This window comes from Cydia strobilella, chromosome 10 (genome assembly GCF_947568885.1).
Source record: "Cydia strobilella chromosome 10, ilCydStro3.1, whole genome shotgun sequence".
NCBI lineage: Eukaryota > Metazoa > Arthropoda > Insecta > Lepidoptera > Tortricidae > Cydia > Cydia strobilella.
In genome coordinates, this window is record NC_086050.1 from 7,374,645 (window position 1) to 7,392,925 (window position 18,281).

Consider the following 18,281-nt stretch of genomic DNA (forward strand, 5'->3'; position numbering starts at 1 on the left):
TATGCTTGTTCATGTTTTATTTGAACAGTAAACTTAATATAAGCAGACACAATAAATAAACAGCTATTTAACATGTACATCTTTGAGAGTGGCAGCAGTAACTGGTCCTTTCCCAGGAACTAGAAGGGGTGTTCCTTTATAACAGGCAACTTTATCTGCATTAGTTTTAAGGTCTGGTGCACATGTTTCAAAGATTTTCTTCTTGGGGTTCAACTGAGCTTCAGGCTCTCTTGGATAGCCCTCACATGAAACCAGATCCCCGGGCACAGCTCCACTCGGTGGGATCAGAACTTCCACCTTTTCAGGTGATGAAGCGCACATTACCATTGCTTCCGAAGTTACACCTCTCATCTAAAAAAAAATATATTTCATTAAACTACAAACATCCCTGTCATGTTTTTGCTTTATAAAACTTCTCTTACCTTGACTGGTTTTAAATTGCATAATACCATTACAATCCTGTCTTGCATTTCATTAATGGGAACATGGTTTACAAGTCCAGACACAACAGTTCGAGGCTTCGCTTCCCCACAGTCAATTTGTTCAACATACAATGAATCTGCATCAGGGTGCTTATTGATTTCAACGATTTTGCCAATTCGAAAATCTAGCTTGCCAACAGTAACTGGACTATCAGCAGCTGGAGCCGCACTTGGTTTAGCTTTTTTAGAAGTGTCCTTTTCTTTTTTCTCTTTTTTTGGTGCTGGCTCACTTTCAGGTTGCACTGGTAAGTTATCAACTTTTACTGTCGAAGTTGCTCGATTTGGTAATGGAATTTGTTTTTTACCATTCAATGTTTCAAGTCTAATAAGCTCAAGTTTGGTTCTTTCTACCTTTGCGGATAGAATACCATTTTCTTGAGTAAGTTCCCTAATTTTTTCTTCAACTTTGATCTTCTTTATTTCTTCAAGCTAAAACGATACATACTTGGTCAATATTTGATATAGTTACTAGATATTAATTAACTGAATTCTAAATCTGTTAAGAATAGAGCTGGAAATAGAATCAGTATTGATAGATTTAATTTGTCTGCAATACCTTTGACTTTAGCTCGGCAAGGCGCTTTTCTGCTGTTTCAGCATTGTTTAATATTTTAGAGACTATGTTTTGCGACATGTTGCGCCTGAAAAATAAGTTTATCATGTATAAATTCGCAAATTGAGTTTCCCGATTTATTTTCCTAACCTAGAAAATAAAACTTCAGCACGTCATTAAGTTCGCAGTTTGACATTTATTTTATAGCTAGTATGCGATAGCGTGTTTAGCGATGTCTCAAATAGTAAAGCTTTTTCTGCGGTCTAATTTTTTAAATTGTAGATGTTTACCGATTTTGTGTGGCTGGCAACACTAATAGTACGATTTTAAGTTAAGCCCGCTCCAGCCAGACTACGCGGCCGCGCGAAGCTGCGAACGCCCTACATTTACACAACAGAGGTGCCAGCGCAGATTGATAAAAACGAAATATAAATTCAGTTTGGCAAAGCTCAGAAATGTATAAAATATAATTATTATGATTTTTTATCTCCTGGTGGGAACTTTTATAGTAGAAGAATAATTTTTCTTGCCGTAATGTGAGCTAAGGATTAATTAACGCACAAGTTCCGCTAAATATACGAGCCAATGATTAATTGATAGATATAAAAATAGTGTTACATAATTGCAATAAATAAAGAGAACGAAGTCATAAGTTATCATTGCACGAATATAAATAACATGAACATGGCATGAAAAATGATAAAAAGTTCTGTATGTGCGATTGTATTTTTTTTCTGGCAACGCTTAAAAAAGATCTATCATGGCCGTTTGTAGAACGGCGTCATAAATAGTATCTGTTTATTTGAGCGAAATAGTGATTTCTCCTTATTACAGTGTTTTTCAGTGGCAAGCATTGATATCATGTGATTAGTGATATATTGTAAAGCTGCGAATGTGCGATAATGTATTGAGAATCATATCGCGTAACGATGTCAAACAATACAGTTGGCTCATCGGGGCCAGCTCCCGGCAAAATACGTGGACCTGGAAGACCACCGAAACGCACCTGCACTTGGTGCGCTGAAAGTAAGACGCCACTCAAGTACGTTTGGCCGACAGAAAACAGTAAAAAAGAGTTTTGTTCGGAAACGTGTCTATCAGAATTCAGGCAAGCGTATAGCAAAGGTGCCTGCCTTCATTGCGATACGGTTATTCGAGGTAATGCTCCCTCAAACAGTAAGAACTTTTGTTCTACGTACTGTTTAAATAAATATCAAAAGAAAAATGAAAAACGAACGACCTCTCCTCACTCTGGTAACGGAGCCAACGGCTCCGAAAATCATTCTAATAACAATACAACTGGAACTTTCTATGATATTTACCAGACTTTCGATTGGACGGAATATATGAAAGAGACCAATAGTACGGCTGCGCCGCAGGAATGTTTCAAACAAGCACCAGTGCCACCTGATAATGATTTCAAAATCAATATGAAGCTGGAGGCTCTGGATCCGCGCAACTTAACATCGACGTGTATCGCGAGTGTAGTCGGCGTGCTCGGGCCGCGGCTGCGGCTGCGGCTCGACGGCAGCGACAACAAGAACGACTTCTGGCGGCTTGTGGATGCGGGCGACATACACCCAATTGGACATTGTGAGAAAAATGAAGGCATGCTACAACCTCCTCTAGGTTTTCGAATGAACGCAAGCAGCTGGCCAATGTTTTTGCTCAAAACACTGAATGGGGCAGAGATGGCCCCAGCAAAGGTGTTTCAACCTGAGCCTCCAACTCCCAAGTCTAATCTATTTGTAGTTGGACAGAAGCTAGAAGCAGTAGATAAAAAAAATCCGCAGCTCATTTGCTGTGCAACAATTGGGGCAGTGAGAAATGACCAAATCCATGTTAACTTTGATGGCTGGAGGGGAGCATTTGATTACTGGTGTAAATATGATTCAAGAGATATATTCCCTGTTGGCTGGTGTGCCAGGGCTGGCCATCCATTGCAGCCACCAGGGCAGAAAAGTGCTTCTACACCATCCAGGTATTTAAACATTATTACAACATAACTCAACGAATAGTGTTGAGCCAATCCCTTTCACATATTCAGATAAGATAATAGTACCTAAAAAGTATATTCAAATAAAGACTTATTGGAAACTTTGTAATATTTAGCCTATTGAAAATCACTTACTAACATTTGATTCTGATGTAATCTCCATTCCATCATGAGGAGTAGGAAGTCTGTGTTCAGGAGTAGAAACAATGTTATAAGCTGTGGATGATCATTAATAACCCAACTTGTTTATTCATTTTTCAGGTTTAAGTTCCGAACCAGTGGAATACCAAATCCAGCCTTACCAGAAGGTGGCTCCACTGGCGCTGGTAATTCTACTACTATCACATCAACACCTGCGGCAACAGTGAGGTTGCATATCCGCAGTGGCTGCTCTGGGGGCAGTAGCTCCTTGCCAAGTGTGATCTCAGGCTCCGGGCCCTCGGGGGCTGCAGAGGCTTTAGCCAAAGACTTGCTCAGTGTTCATCCTGACCCTCAGAGGTTGACGCGGGCTATACTTACAGCATCTAGTAGCTATTCAAATATAAATAATGTACAGGTAATAATTTTTCTGTGTAACACTAATTATACATGACATGAGAGAGCTACTTTACACAAAACAGATTATTAAAACCATAGAGTAACTTATACTAGAGCGGTACTGTCATAGTAAATTTTGTAACCCCAGTAAATTCACTGCCATCTGTCGACACACTTTAAAACTAAAAATGAAGATTTATAAAAATACGATAGAATGTATTTAAATATAGATAAATGTTTTTTTTTTATTTGCATTAATTATTTTTATGATTTTGACCCATGTTCTTTCACTGATATGCGTTAAAATTGTTAAATAACAAACGAAACCGTCAACGCCATCTATACGACTGTAGGCCAAAACTAGTAGCGCCCTCTGAACGAGAATCAAATTTTCTTGATTTTCGAGGCACGTTTTTTCCTTAGAAACCTGTATCCATCTATTACGGAGTTATATCTATCTTTGTTAAAACTTATGGGACCATTAATGATTTATATATATATATATTTTTTTTTTATTTATTAATAAAAAAAGATAATATTAAGAATCTATAATTCACATTTTAAATGTCAATTTAAATAAAAATTGGTACAATTGGTAAATTTTTAAATGAAAGGTACCACATTAGTTAATTAATACCATTTAATTGATATTGGAACATTTAAAATTAAATTTCAGGTTTCAACAGGGAGTAAGAATTACACAGTAAAAGTGCCATCGGAACTAACAACTGATGAGTTGAAGAATTGGCTCAAAGCTGTGTGCGAGGGACTGAATTGTTGCTTGGGGATGATAGAGATAGATTCTGGAGATGCTGCGGGCCGGTCCTGTCAGTTGTGTGGGGAGTCCCCTTCAGAGAGTGTTTCTACGGCCGTCAAGAGGACTACAAGTGTAAGTCTAATTGAAGTTCTAATACAAAGTTGTGTTTAATATTTTATTGTTGAAATGCCTAGTGGCTTTTGCAGCCAATGAAATACGGCGTTTCGTGAACCGAAGATTTCCTTTGGTAGGATTGGTCCTTAGGACCCAAGGCTTGATTTAAGGAGTGGAGCTTAGATGTAATTTTTTAAGGAAGGGGATCTCTACTTCATCTTGATATCTACATCAGTTAAGCTACTAGGCCAAGTTTGGTATCGTTTTCGTATAGATGCCGAATTCATTTATTATCACATTGACACCAATCTGAAGTAAAAACATATACATGCTTTTTATTCATCTTCATGCTTAAACAGAGGGACCCTACAGATGTTATTTATCTTGACTATGAAAAGGCCTTCGACAAAGTTCCCACAGAGAGGCTACTTCATAAACTGGAACACTTGGGAATCCGTGGGAAACTATTAATATGGATATGGGCCTTCCTACAACATAGAACCTTTAAAGTTAGAGTTGGTGAGACCAAGTCACAGCAAAGAGAGATACAGAGTGGAGTACCACAGGGTTCAGTTTTAGGCCCGGTGCTCTACATACTGTACACGGTTGACCTTCCATGCCGCCTCAAATGCAGTATTAGTACTTTTGCAGATGATACCAAGTTATTTGCTAACCCACTCGTAGATTACAGCCAACTACAAGATGATCTAGATGCAATAGCAAGCTGGTCAAAAGAATGGTTAATAAATCTGAATACTGCCAAATGTACAATACTTCATATAGGAAATCGGAACCCCCGCCTGACTTACAACTTGGAAGGCGCTCCACTAACGGCTGTAAAAACAAACTGACCTAGGTGTTAAGATCTCGGAAGATCTTAAGTGGGAAGAGCACATATCTACAATTATTATATCGCGATATTATCACCGAAATTCGGGAGAGCACATGTGCTTACGTACCTGACAAATCCAGACTGGTTTTGTAGGGGTACCCTCATATTTCAATACACTACATGCCTTCCCCTCGAGATAGTTCACTAAAACTAACTTTCACTAATCACTGATAGTTCACTAACACTAAGTTTCACTGTTCATTGGTAATTCACTAATACTATTCAATTGTCTGTTACAAGGTCCTTACACTCTATCATATATATTTATACTAAAACTATCATCGTTCATCGTCTACAAGTCTTGGTTTGAATCTTCAGTCTGTTCATAATCAGACTCTGACAGACTCTCATAGGCATCTAGGGCTAATCTCTTGGCTTCCATGTTTTGTGGTGATGAAGGTGATCTTGTTCGTTTGTTGGTTGGCGGTATGCGTTGTTGGCTCTGGTTAAACGTATAATCCTGAGGCCCAGAAACCCCTATGATATCAGCCCACTGTGAGGCCGGTGGAGTAGCATTTACTTTTACATTAATATCCTCATCCTCATCACTATCTTCACATGTTTTATTCACCTCCGTGTCCTGTAAAACTTCACGACCAGTATCTTCCGATGTATTCTGGCGGATATCTCTCCCCTCTCCCCCATGACCTTGTATCTGATTAATATGTCTTTTCATCAGCTTCCCATTCCATCTTATTATATACCTACAAATGCCTTGTCTCTTCTCTATGACTCCTTTCAACCAGCGTGGTCCTGAACTGTAATTCCGGAAATACACTGTCTGTCCCGTTTGAAATGAACGTACTTCAGTGTTTTCATTCTCCTCGCATACTTCCACTTTCTCTTGATTCTTAAAAGTGAGAGGATTTAAGTGGTCAAACTTTGTTCTGAAACGTCTATTATTCAAAAGTTCCGCCGGTGATTTGTCGCTAGTACTATTTGGTGTAGTACGTAACCCATAAAGTATTGTAGGTAATTTAACGTGCCATGGGAGTGTCGACTGTTTCCTCAATTTATTTTTAACTGTTTGAACCGTCCTCTCGGCCTGTCCATTAGACGCCGGATGGTAAGGTGGTGTCAACACTTGTCTTATCCCATTTGTTGATAGGAATTCTTTAAAGTGATCTGAAATAAAACTTCTGCCATTATCACTGACCAAGGTGTCTGGTAACCCTTGTTCTGCAAATATATCCCTTAATACATTTATTAATGTCAATGAACTCATATCCGGAACAATCTTAACTTCAGGCCATTTTGAATAAGCATCGATCAGTATGAGAAATGTTTTACCTTGAAATGGGCCCGCATAATCAACATGCAACCGTGACCAAGCCTTCTCCGGTCTTATCCACTTATGGCTCACTTGGGAAGGCATATTCCTGTTTTCAGCACAGGTTTCGCATCTTTTAACCAAATTCTCAATTTCTTTGTCTATGGCCGGCCACCAAAAATAACTTCGGGCTAAGGCTTTTGTTATTACTATTCCGTCATGATTGGAGTGTAATTCTTGTAGGATATATGGTCTCATTTTAACTGGTATAATTACCCGATTACCCCACAAAACACAATTTTTATACTCTAACATCTCATTTCGTTTCTGCCAGTACACTTTATATTCTACATCCACTTTGCTAGGCCACCCGTTCCGAATCCAGTATAATATTTTGCTCAGTGTATTATCTTTAACTGTTAGTTTAGCCACTTCATTTGCTGACAGTTCCAGGTCTGTCGGAGTTTCTTCTATAAGCAGGACTCCTAAGTATTCTTCTTCCGACGACTGGTCACGGGACGGCCACCTGCTTAAAGCATCAGCGTTTCCTAGTTTTTTACCTTCCACATATTGTATGGAGTAATCATAGGAGTTCAACAGCAAGGCCCAGCGAAGCATTCTCGGAGATATGACATTAGGAATGGGTTTTTTAGGTTCAAACAACCCCAATAACGGTTTATGATCGGTTCTGATCGTAATCTTCCGGCCACTAATAAACTGGTGGAATTTCTTAAGACCAAATACTATAGCTGCTGCCTCTTTGTCTATCTGACCATAATTCCTCTCATGAACATTCATGGTCCTTGAAGCAAACATAACCGGTCTGACAGATCCATCTTTCATCACGTGTTCCAAAACAGCGCCCAAGCCAAATTGTGACGCATCACAAGACATCCTTATCTCTTTATTCACATCGTAATGGACTAGAGTGTCAGTACTCGACAACATCTTGCGCAACTTTTCAAATGCCTTCTGATGCTGTATAGTCCACTGCCATTTCACATCTTTATTTAACAACTTATACAGCGGTTCAGCAATATTAGCTTTGTGTGGTAAAAACCGATCATAAAAATTAAGCAATCCTAAGAAAGCTTGGAGCTCTTTTACACTACTTGGGGCCGGTGTACCCTCAATTGCATGTATTTTATCTTCACAAGGATGTATACCTAATCCTAAAAATTTCACACTTCTTACTGCAAAATTACACTTTTCCTTGTTTACCCTTAGGCCAGCTTCTTGTAATTTCTTTAAGACCATTTCTAACCTGGAGTTATGCTCAGCAACATCTGTGCCACTTATAACAATATCATCTAGTAACACAGCTATCCCCCTTATTCCTGTAAGCAAGGAAGACATTAGTCTTTGAAAGATGCCTGGACACGCTTTAACCCCAAAAGCTAGACGTTTCATTTTATAAAGGCCTTTCGGTGTATTTATTGTTAATAGCTGTGCTGTTGCCTCGTCCACACTAACTTGAGTGTATGCCCTTTCCAAATCAATTTTGCTGAAAATCGTGCCACCCTGTATGGCTGTGAAAGCCTCATCTAGAGTAGGCAGAGGATATGTATCAGTGTCGGTCACCATATTTACTGTAGACCTATAGTCACCACAAAGCCTTACATTACCATTCGGTTTCAGAACTGGTACTATATGGGTAGCCCACTCGGAGTGTGCAATTGGCTCCAAAACTCCTTCCTCTACTAGTCTGTCTATTTCCTTAATTACTCTTTCCCTCAAAGCAAAAGGAATGGGTCTACTTTTCAAAAACTTGGGCACCGCTCCTTCTCTCGGTGTAATCTTCACTAATGGGCCTTTATACTTTCCCAAACCTTCCTGAAAAACATCGCTATATGTCTGTAGGAGCCCTTTAATTTCCTCGCTGTTTATTTTCAGATGCATGACTCCTTGAACCCGTATTCCGAATGGCTGAAACCAATTTCGCCCTAAGAGGCTGGGTCCGTTACCTCTGGCTATATACATTATAAGATTATTTTGTAAACCCTTAAAAGAAGCTTGCACTTGAATTTTCCCCAATATTCTTAATTGGCTATCTGTCCATGTAGTCAATGCAATATCATCTTCCTCTAATACAGGTAATTTCCCTTTCCAAATGAGTCTGGCTGTCACTTCAGAAATTAGAGTAAATGCACATCCCGTATCAACTTCCATGTCAATAATAGACCCCTCAATTGACACCTTTACCATAATGGGGTCAACTTTATTTTCTCTAACATTGTTTACATTTGCATATAATCCATTACAATTTGATTTATGTCCATCATCCTGTTTATTTTTTGTAAGACAGACTGCCTCAATGTGTCCAGTTCTGCCACACGCATTACATCTACTCCAACGGAATCTGCACTCTCCTCTGTGTTGCCTACCACACCTGAAGCATGGTTTATTCTGTTTGTCAACCTTTTTGTTAGTGATTTTGTTTACTTCCATGGGTTCATCTACCTCCACATTTGGTTTAGATGGTCCTGGCACTACAATAATACTGGAATCAAATGTGGCACTCTCATGTGAAAATGCTATCTCAGTTGCTTGAGTAAATGTCAGCTTCTCACATTGTAACAATTTCCTTTGAACCTCTTTGCTCCTAATACCACATACCAACCGATCTCGTAAAGTTCGGTCTAAGTCTGTAAAATTGCAATGAATACTCATTTTCCTTAAATTTGCCACATAATCTCTAACCTTCTCCCCCTCTTCTTGATTTCTTGAGTGAAACTTAAAAGATTCTACAATCTCATTAGGTGTGGGGTGGAAATGAGCCTTCAAAAATATCAAAATTTGTTTATAGGTTATGTCCCCTATACTTATCGGAGATGACAAAGAAACTATTAAGTCAAATAGTTGAGAGCCACACACCGCCAACAAATTCGCCTTCTTCTTGACGTCATCCACAATATCATTTGCACTTAAACAGAATTCAAACCTTGTAATGTAGTTTTCCCAGCAGCCATGACCCATATCAAATTCACCAAATTTAATACCCATTTTTTTGCACTTTGCACTTACAACTTCACAAAAAGTCACTAACACAGTCTAATACACGCTTTTACTACCGATTTGCCTCGTCGCCACTATTATATCGCGATATTATCACCGAAATTCGGGAGAGCACATGTGCTTACGTACCTGACAAATCCAGACTGGTTTTGTAGGGGTACCCTCATATTTCAATACACTACAACAATGGTTAAGAAAGCCAGAAGCATGATTTACCTCATTAGGAAAGCTTTCAAGACCTTAACACCGGATATGATGCTAAAAATATACAAGATATATGTCAGACCCATACTGGAGTATGCGTTTCAAGTCTGGAGTCTGGTGTCTTTGCCAAGGACATTGAGATGCTGGAGAAGGTCCAATGGAGTTTCACGAAACTGCCAAGGCAACTTAAAAACAAGCCATATGAGGAGAGACTAAAGGAACTGAAACTCACTACCCTAAAGCACCGCAGAGAACGCGGAGACCTAATAGAGAGTTACAAAATACTATCTGGGCACTATGACCTCAAGGATTTTTAAGAGATGTTCAAGCGCAACAACAGCGATCGTCTGAGAGGTCATCACTTAAAGCTAGAAAGGCATAGGTCTCACAGTAACCTTTACAAACACTTTCTGAGCAACCGAGTAGTAAGGGCTTGGAACAAACTCCCGGAAGACGTAGTATCAGCACAAAATGTGAACCAGTTTAAAAATAAATTAGACAAGCATAACACTACATCTAATACTCGTTCATGATAGCTATATATCTTTATGAATACTAGATACAGGCCATATCAGTTGCTATAACTGCCTGCCTGCTTATTAAATAATAATAAAAAATAATAATAAACCACTGAACCGATTTAGTTGAAATTTGGTATAGAGATAGTTTGAGTCCCGGGAAATGACTTAGGATAATTTTTATCCCAAAAAATTAGATGAAATTTGCTATGGTCTACATCTTTGATTTAGTTGAAAATTATACCAAACGTGGCTTAAAACTTAAATTTGGGTTATTCCCACTAGTTACCACCAAGTTATTACCAGTGGTAACTACTGGGTTTTTTTCCCCAGTAGTTACCACTAACATTTTGTTAGAGTTCATAAAAACAGTATAAATAGTATTGTATAAATAACAGTAATAAATGTAATAATAGTATTGCATTGTTGTAATGTTGTTGTACTTTAATAAATAATTATAAGTCGATTGGTGTTTCAGTAAACTGCATTAAAAGTGATTAAAAATAATAATAAAAACAGTTTTACCAGTACAAGTGGAAAAACTAAAGTAGTCAAGGAGAAATTAACATTCAAATGAAATTTATTTTATTAATAGGGAATATTACGCGAAACTCTGCGCAGGGGGCGCCACTACCACAATCTGAGAGTCTATCACAAAACAAGAAAATCGAAATTTCGTTATCTAACATCTCTGTCACGAGGCAGATAGCGAAATTTCGGATTTGCGTTTTCCGGTAGGTGCTCTGCAAACAAACCGTCTTGGTGCATCAATGTCATATTTTATTATCTCTGAAAATCTGTCAAAAACTGTTAAAGGCACAGTATGTATTAAAGTTACTCTATGGTTTACTAAATGGGCTACTGTTGCACTCTGGTGGCAGAACATTGCAGTAATATCCCCTATTATAATTTGAATTAATTATACGAACGAACAAACAAATCAGTCAAAAACCGACTGTGTATCACTTTAAGGCAGTTTACTGGAACATTAATCGACATATCATTATTTATTAAAGTATTCTATATTTATACTATACTATTTACACGGTTTTTATTAGTTTTGAACTTTAACAAAATTTTGGTGGTAACTACTAGAAAAAATTCCCACATTTTACCAATGGTAACTACTGGGAAAAAAAATCCCTGTAGTTACCACCAACTCCGTTTGGTGGTAACTACTGGGAATTTCTTTTCCCAATAGTTACCACTGGTAACAACTTGGTGGTAACTAGTGGGAATAAGTTTTAAATTTAAACAGTTATTACCTCAGACGTTGCCGAAGCTGAAAACGTAAAGTGTATTCTAAACATTATTAGTATTATTTATTACCAAACTAAACTTACACTTTTTTCCTACACCATTCATCGTTGATTATACAGGCAAAAAAAAAATCAGCAGCAAATTTTTTTTTGGCGATTTCAGGGTTGGTCCCATAGTAAAAGTAGCTCAGTATAATCCCAAAACCTCCCTGGCAATGGGAATGCACTTATTTTTTAGCCACCCTGTATAGTCTGTTAGCCATTTTTTTCAGTTAGAAAAAGTGGCAAATTTAAAAAGTATAGTATTCTTTCTCGCCTTTTTCTACTAACAAAGTTGTTTGACAGGCTATATTAAGATTTTTGTTTTGGCAATAAGGCAGCCACTTCCTTCCCCCCCTCTGATATGCGTCGGGTTGCAGGACGGGGGTTTGGCGGCGGGCAGCAGCGGCGGCAAGCTGGCGCGCGTGCCGGCGGAGCGCGAGTCGGGCGTGGGCGTGGCGTCGTCCACCACCTCGGCCGCGGGCGCGCCGCCGCCGCCGGGCGCGGGCGCGGCGCCGCCCGACTGGTCCGTGGAGGACGTCATCGGCTTCATCGCCGCCGCCGACCCCGCGCTCGCCGCGCACGCCGACCTCTTCCGGAAACATGTGAGTGCCATGTGCCATGTGCCGTTACACTGTCCCGGTGGTTTCAGGGCCCTACAACACCTGTCCGCTCTCGGAGTACCCGACTGGCGTGAAGTAACGCAGAATATTCCAGAGTGGCGTTCTCTTGTGTCTGTGGCCGTGTTTTTTTGGGCACTGAACCGGTGAAGTAAGTTCATACTTCCGATAGAAATTGATTTCAGGAATAAGTTGGACAGAAAGCGCCTTGGGTGAATCTACGCGGTGTGGTTCGCGGCTTATTAATTACAAGTGAAATTGGGTCATGTGTGGTGACCGCGAGTCTGCGCTTTACAATGCAAAAGCCTCGGCATTGCCCCATAATAGGATCTTGTTATTTATCCGCAACTAACGGAATTGTAAACGCGAAACGTAAGGAAAAACAGCACTACGTTTGTTGGTTTAGTTTGCTACGTCAGGCGCCCGAACCACATGCCTAAAACAATAAATTATGCGTGTGACGTGAAAAAAAAACGATTTTTTATAGTGCAGTTTCCTATCTTCAAATATTAAGAAGGATTTATTTCAAATATTGCGGCACGGTAAGTTTTGTTAAAATAGAATATGGGGTCAAAAGTACCTATAGAAATAATCGTAATATTTTTTACTTCCTAGACTTCCTAGCAACTAGTTGTTTTCAGAATTATAAAAAACCGGACAAGTGCTAGTCGGACTCGCCCACCGAGGGTTCCGTACTTTTTAGTATTTGTTGTTATAGCGGCAACAAAAATACATCATCTGTGAAAATTTCAACCGTCGAGCTATCACGGTTTATGAGATACAGCCTGGTGACAGACAGACAGACGGACAGTGGAGTCTTAGTAATAGGGTCCCGTTTTTACCTTTCGGGTACAGAACCCTAATAAATAGAGCAAGTTAGGGGAGACTGTTGAAAGAGTTGGATTCTCCGTTTAGGCATTTACCACTAGGTTGCCAGACAACTAAAAGATTTTTAATTTATTAGTATCTGTAAGTATATGATACTACTAGCAGACAGACTTAGGTTTTTGATGTAGAGTAGTTGATTTCGAGTGTGTAAAGTTATTAAGTCTTAATAATTTCAATTGTTTCAGCAAAGGTATATGTAACAACGTATAAGATAAGCGAAGTCTAAGAAAAAACCGGCCAAGTGCGAGTCGGACTCGCGCACAAAGGGTTCCGTACCATTACGCAAAAAACGGCAAAAAAATCACGTTTGTTGTATGGGAGCCCCACATAAACATTTATTTTATTCTGTTTTTAGTATTTGTTGTTACAGCGGCAACAGAAATACATCATCTGTGAAAATTTCAACTGTCTAGCTATCACGGTTCATGAGATACAGCCTGGTGACAGGTTTTTTTGCGTAATGGTACGGGACCCTTCGTGCGCGAGTTGACTCGCACTTGGCTGGTTTTTTTAGTTTTAATTGTGTGTCGATAGATGGCAGTAAATTTACTGTGACTACAAAGTTTACTATGACAATAACCCTCTATACTATCTATTCTCCTTGGTTTCAGGAAATCGATGGAAAGGCGCTACTACTTCTCAATTCAGACATGATGATGAAGTATATGGGTTTAAAGCTTGGCCCAGCTCTAAAAATCTGTAATTTAGTATCAAAAATAAAAAATCGCCGGCATTATAGCACCTAGAATTACAATAAGCCACTCTTAGAGTTTGAAACTATGAGTTTCCTAATTTTTATTAGTATTAAGTACTTACATGCATTTCAACTGTAAATGCTTCGCCTAAAGTTTCAGTTTCACCTGAATCTCAGCATTTTAAATTATCTTGTCTAGATGTAAAAGATATTGCTGCTACGAGATTACAGTGACGGAAATATTTATAGAGTTAAAGGGTTTTTCATTGATCACTGGTATTACACTTGTTTAATTGAGCTACTGTTTCATATATCCAGCCAAAAATTATGTTACACATAAAGCAAGACTTGATGAACTGTAAAGGCCTTATCGCACAAATAAATTGATAGGTTATTCTTAGCTTCTTTGCTGTAGAATCTCCAGACAAAAAGTGTGTACAGGTCTTTACCCATAGACAGTTATTTTATGGATGAAAACATTTGTAATGAATTACTTTAAAAATGTAATTTCTTTTATTGGATAATTTACATTTATTTTGTGAATTTATCTATTTAGTCATGTATATAAATGAGTTAAATTAAATGCATTTAATGTAGTTAGTTCTCATCTTGCATAATCAAAAGATGTATTGCAATGTTTAATATTTCTGACTATTTAGGTACTTGAAATTGTATATACTAACTGTTATATTATTGGCTAGTCGAGCGTGTGCTATTTTCCAGAATCATATTTCATGCAGATTTTCAATTTCAGTAAATACAGTGTACAGAAATGTTATTGTAGATTAGGGTCTTAGTGCCTTTCACCATTTAGGTGTGTTTAAAGATATCCACAATGTTAACGACGGGAATTAAAGACATTTAAGCGCTCAAGGACACCAATAAATGTAGCTGTGATTTAATAATACTAATACAAATGCAGAATTTTTCAATATTCTTATTGTGGGTAAATAATATCGCTTCCAATGTTGACCTAGTGCCCAGTTGTACTGTATTACTTTATGTTCCTTCCCGATATCATTACTAGAATATAAATGTCGTAATAGTATTTTAAATTTAAACTGTTGCTATTTAAGTACTACAAGTTGCGCGTCGCGGTCACGATAGGGTCGCTCTAAGAGTTCGAAGCTAGAGACTGTAGTAGTTAAATAGTAAAAGTAAATACCTAAAGCTATGCTTTGTATATCTATGATATTTAATTATAATTTGCCATTTTGAAGTTGTAATTAACATTAATATTTAAATATTTCACCATGTGATATTTCCATGTTATCTGTTATCGTGATAAATGATTAATAATATTAGAATATGTTGATTTATTCATTACGTGATGTATATTTTAAGTTTTGTCATGACATGATAACTACTAAGCGCGAAAATTTATATAATGGAGTCTGTACTGTTGTTGTATATATATATTTGGTAATTTAATGTTATTTTCCCAGCGTATCGAAAGTGTAGGAGAAGTCCGATTTATTTTAAGATACCTCTAGGTATTTGCTTTATTATACTTTTAATGGGTATATGTTTGTGATATCCGCGTGATGTGTCGACTGAGTAAACTTCCTATTTGGTTTATAAATCTGGTGGTTATAAATATAAATTTTGGTTTATAAATAAAGCTCATCATAATATATTGTAGGTAACTAGAAAAGCAATAAAATGATCCATTAAACTCAAGGTATTGGGTGTTTGCCTATGATTGTGTGTATATATTAGGACACCATGTAAACCCATAGAAATTGATGAAATCTCGAGGCAAATTCTTTTAAATATTTTATTACAGTAGAAAGTAAAATTATTTTATGTACATAAGCAAATTAAAAACAACATTGTATAAATAAATAAATCTAAAGTGCGAATATTTTTTCTATTTTACTTACTTTATCCATCACATTAACCTGCATGAAACAAATATTAATTTTATTAGAACACTATGAATAGCTATAGATACTGATTAGTAGACCCCCCTCCCCATCGCGCCCCATTCCCCGCACCTATGCAGTAGTAGGTATATGTTATATTTATTTATTTATACAGACTATATTATTATTATATGAATAAAAATATAAAGTATGTTTGTGTAGTTCATGTTTAATATATATTAATCGCTTGTATATTAGTGTTACGTTACGAACTACGCAGCGTATTACGTAGGCGAACAACACGCGAACGCGAAGCGAAACGTTGCGGCGCGGGGTGAATCAATCCTTTGATACCTATAGAAGTGTCCTACGTGGGCGTGGGCGGTCTCGTTGTGAACGCGAACGCCGTTGGACGGCCCATCCGCTTCGCTTCGCGTTCGCGTGTTGTTCGCTTACGTAACGTAAGACGCTGCGGTAAGACTTAGTGCAGAATTTGGAACATTTTTTTGTTCACTGCACACACCTTAACAAATTTCTGTTCGGCCCAGTGGTTGACTGGTAGAGAATTCCTCGAGGCAATAAGTCCGCCCTTTGTACTTTTTACTTGTTTTTGTGCAATAACGTTTAAAATAAATACATATTAATAAATTGTGATATATAAAGTATATAATAATAATATTCTTTTCCCCTTACTAGCTCGGAAAGTTGTCGTTTATCTTTCAATACAAGCGGGGAAAACGCGTTTTATCCACTAGTGGGGAAAGTAATTTGACCTTGGATGGATCGTGTTTAAGTAGCTTGACAGATAAGCAGATAACAAAACGTAAAACGCTCATGATAATGGTGCGTTCGATATTAATTGTCATTAAATAAATGGTTTGAGAATCTAATAAAAAATACTAAATTTAGCTTTATTTAATGATTTTATGTCATAAACCTTAAAATTCCATAAGAAACGATTGTTTTTTAATAATGATGTTAAATATAATTCTGAACGCACAAGTTGAGTCGATGTAATTTCAAAACGCAGCATTGACATTTCATACGTCAGAAATGTCAACATTGTCAACACCATTTTTACTTAAAAACTTCTCACTTAAAAATACAGAATTTCCAGTTTTTTTGTTGTAATATCGTAAAAAAATGAGTGATTCCAGTGATGACGATGATCTAACGCCTGTGGATGTTGCACTTTCCTCGCTATAGTGAGGTGAAAAGTTTTGTGTTACACACGGGTGCAAATGTATTTTACTTCTCGTGTGTTTAAACACTCGCTACGCTCAGGATTCTATTATAGAACCACTCGCTTCGCTCGTGGTTCAACTATAGTATCCTTTCGCTTGTTCGTGTTTCAATTCCACACTCGCGGGTAAAATACAATTTTGCACCCTTGTATAACAAATAACTATTATTGTGCACAATGAAACATGATTAAATACAGCAAATTAACATAAATAATTTTTAAGAAAAAAAAACGACTTCAATGGGGGATGCCGTTGAAAGGTTACTTATTGTTGATGGTGCACTCCAGACAATGAAATGAAAAAGACAGCATCTTTTGCCTAACTAAAATGAGGTAAAACCACCTACGTTTCTAGTAGCATTTCGTTTCTGTAAGGGTCATAGTTCTAACCTAACCTAACCCAATGTTCTGATAGCATTTCGTTTCTGTTAGGGTCACAGTTCTAACCTAACCTAACCCACTTTTCTGATAGCAGTTCGGTTATGTGAGGATCGCAGTTCAAAAAAAAAGTCCAGGTCCAAGTTTGGGTCTGGGTCCATAACGAAGAGAATAAATCGCCAAACGTGAACTATGTGTCGTTGAAGAGTTCCATTCTGATCATCATCAGCAGATCCACTTCATCAAATGTCACTTTTTTATGTAAAAGCTGGATTTGTTGATGAAAATACAAAAATCACTATATGTATGCCGTTCTCATTTGAGGAGTTCCCTTGATTCCTCATGGATCCCATCATCAGAACTCGAGCTTGACAAAAATATGTCTTGAAAACCTAACTTGCTTACCAATCATAACGAAGAGGACAAAATCGCCAAACATGAACTATGCGTCGTTAAAGAGTTCCATTCTGATATTTCTGATCATCATAAGCAGCTGCACTTCATCAAATGTCACTTTTTTAAATGGAAATGCTGGATTTGTTGATGAAAATACAAAAATCACTATATGTATGCCTTTCACATTTGAGGAGTTCCCTCGATTCCTCATGGATCCCATCATCAGAATTCGAGCTTGACAAAAATGTGTCTTGAAAACCTAACTTGCTTACCAATCATAACGAAGAGGACAAATCGCCAAACGTGAACTATGCGTCTTTGAAGAGTTCCGTTCTGATCATCATCAGCAGTTCCACTTCATCAAGTGTCACTTTTTTAAATGTAATTGCTTGATTTGTTGATGAAAATACTAAAATCACTATATGTATGCCTTTAACATAAGAGGAGTTCCCTCGATTCCTCATGGATCCCATCATCAGAACTGCGTTTTGACCAAAACGGGACCAATCTGTATGTATATACTTACAATAAAAAAAAAATTTTCAAAATCGGTCCAGAAAT

At 37.7% G+C, this 18,281-nt stretch overlaps 2 protein-coding genes across 2 annotated transcripts; one reads left to right on the forward strand and one right to left on the reverse strand.

Annotated features, from left to right (window-relative positions):
• LOC134744925 (aminoacyl tRNA synthase complex-interacting multifunctional protein 1) lies at nucleotides 1–1,203 on the reverse strand. The gene is made up of 3 exons (XM_063678872.1): nucleotides 1,039–1,203; nucleotides 423–911; nucleotides 1–351 (listed from the first exon to the last, which is right to left on the reverse strand). Exons 1-3 carry the CDS (start codon nucleotides 1,141–1,143, stop codon nucleotides 64–66), a joined length of 882 nt encoding a protein of 293 aa, XP_063534942.1. The 5' UTR covers nucleotides 1,144–1,203; the 3' UTR covers nucleotides 1–63.
• A 566-nt stretch (nucleotides 1,204–1,769) lies between these two features.
• LOC134744926 (polycomb protein Scm) lies at nucleotides 1,770–15,700 on the forward strand. The gene is made up of 5 exons (XM_063678873.1): nucleotides 1,770–3,016; nucleotides 3,293–3,587; nucleotides 4,245–4,457; nucleotides 12,017–12,241; nucleotides 13,756–15,700. Exons 1-5 carry the CDS (start codon nucleotides 1,965–1,967, stop codon nucleotides 13,888–13,890), a joined length of 1,920 nt encoding a protein of 639 aa, XP_063534943.1. The 5' UTR covers nucleotides 1,770–1,964; the 3' UTR covers nucleotides 13,891–15,700.
• Nucleotides 15,701–18,281: the final 2,581 nt, after the last annotated feature.

Excerpts from the sequence above, each read along its gene's own strand:
- LOC134744925 (XM_063678872.1), bottom strand. The coding sequence starts at position 1,143 with ATGATAAACTTATTTTTCAGGCGCAACATGTCGCAAAACATAGTCTCT. Across the intron at positions 912-1,038 it reads TTGCCGAGCTAAAGTCAAAG|CTTGAAGAAATAAAGAAGAT; the intron begins GTATTGCAGACA and ends GTATCGTTTTAG. Across the intron at positions 352-422 it reads GCAATTTAAAACCAGTCAAG|ATGAGAGGTGTAACTTCGGA; the intron begins GTAAGAGAAGTT and ends ATTTTTTTTTAG.
- LOC134744926 (XM_063678873.1), top strand. The coding sequence starts at position 1,965 with ATGTCAAACAATACAGTTGGCTCATCGGGGCCAGCTCCCGGCAAAATA. Across the intron at positions 3,017-3,292 it reads AGTGCTTCTACACCATCCAG|GTTTAAGTTCCGAACCAGTG; the intron begins GTATTTAAACAT and ends TTCATTTTTCAG. Across the intron at positions 12,242-13,755 it reads CCGACCTCTTCCGGAAACAT|GAAATCGATGGAAAGGCGCT; the intron begins GTGAGTGCCATG and ends CCTTGGTTTCAG.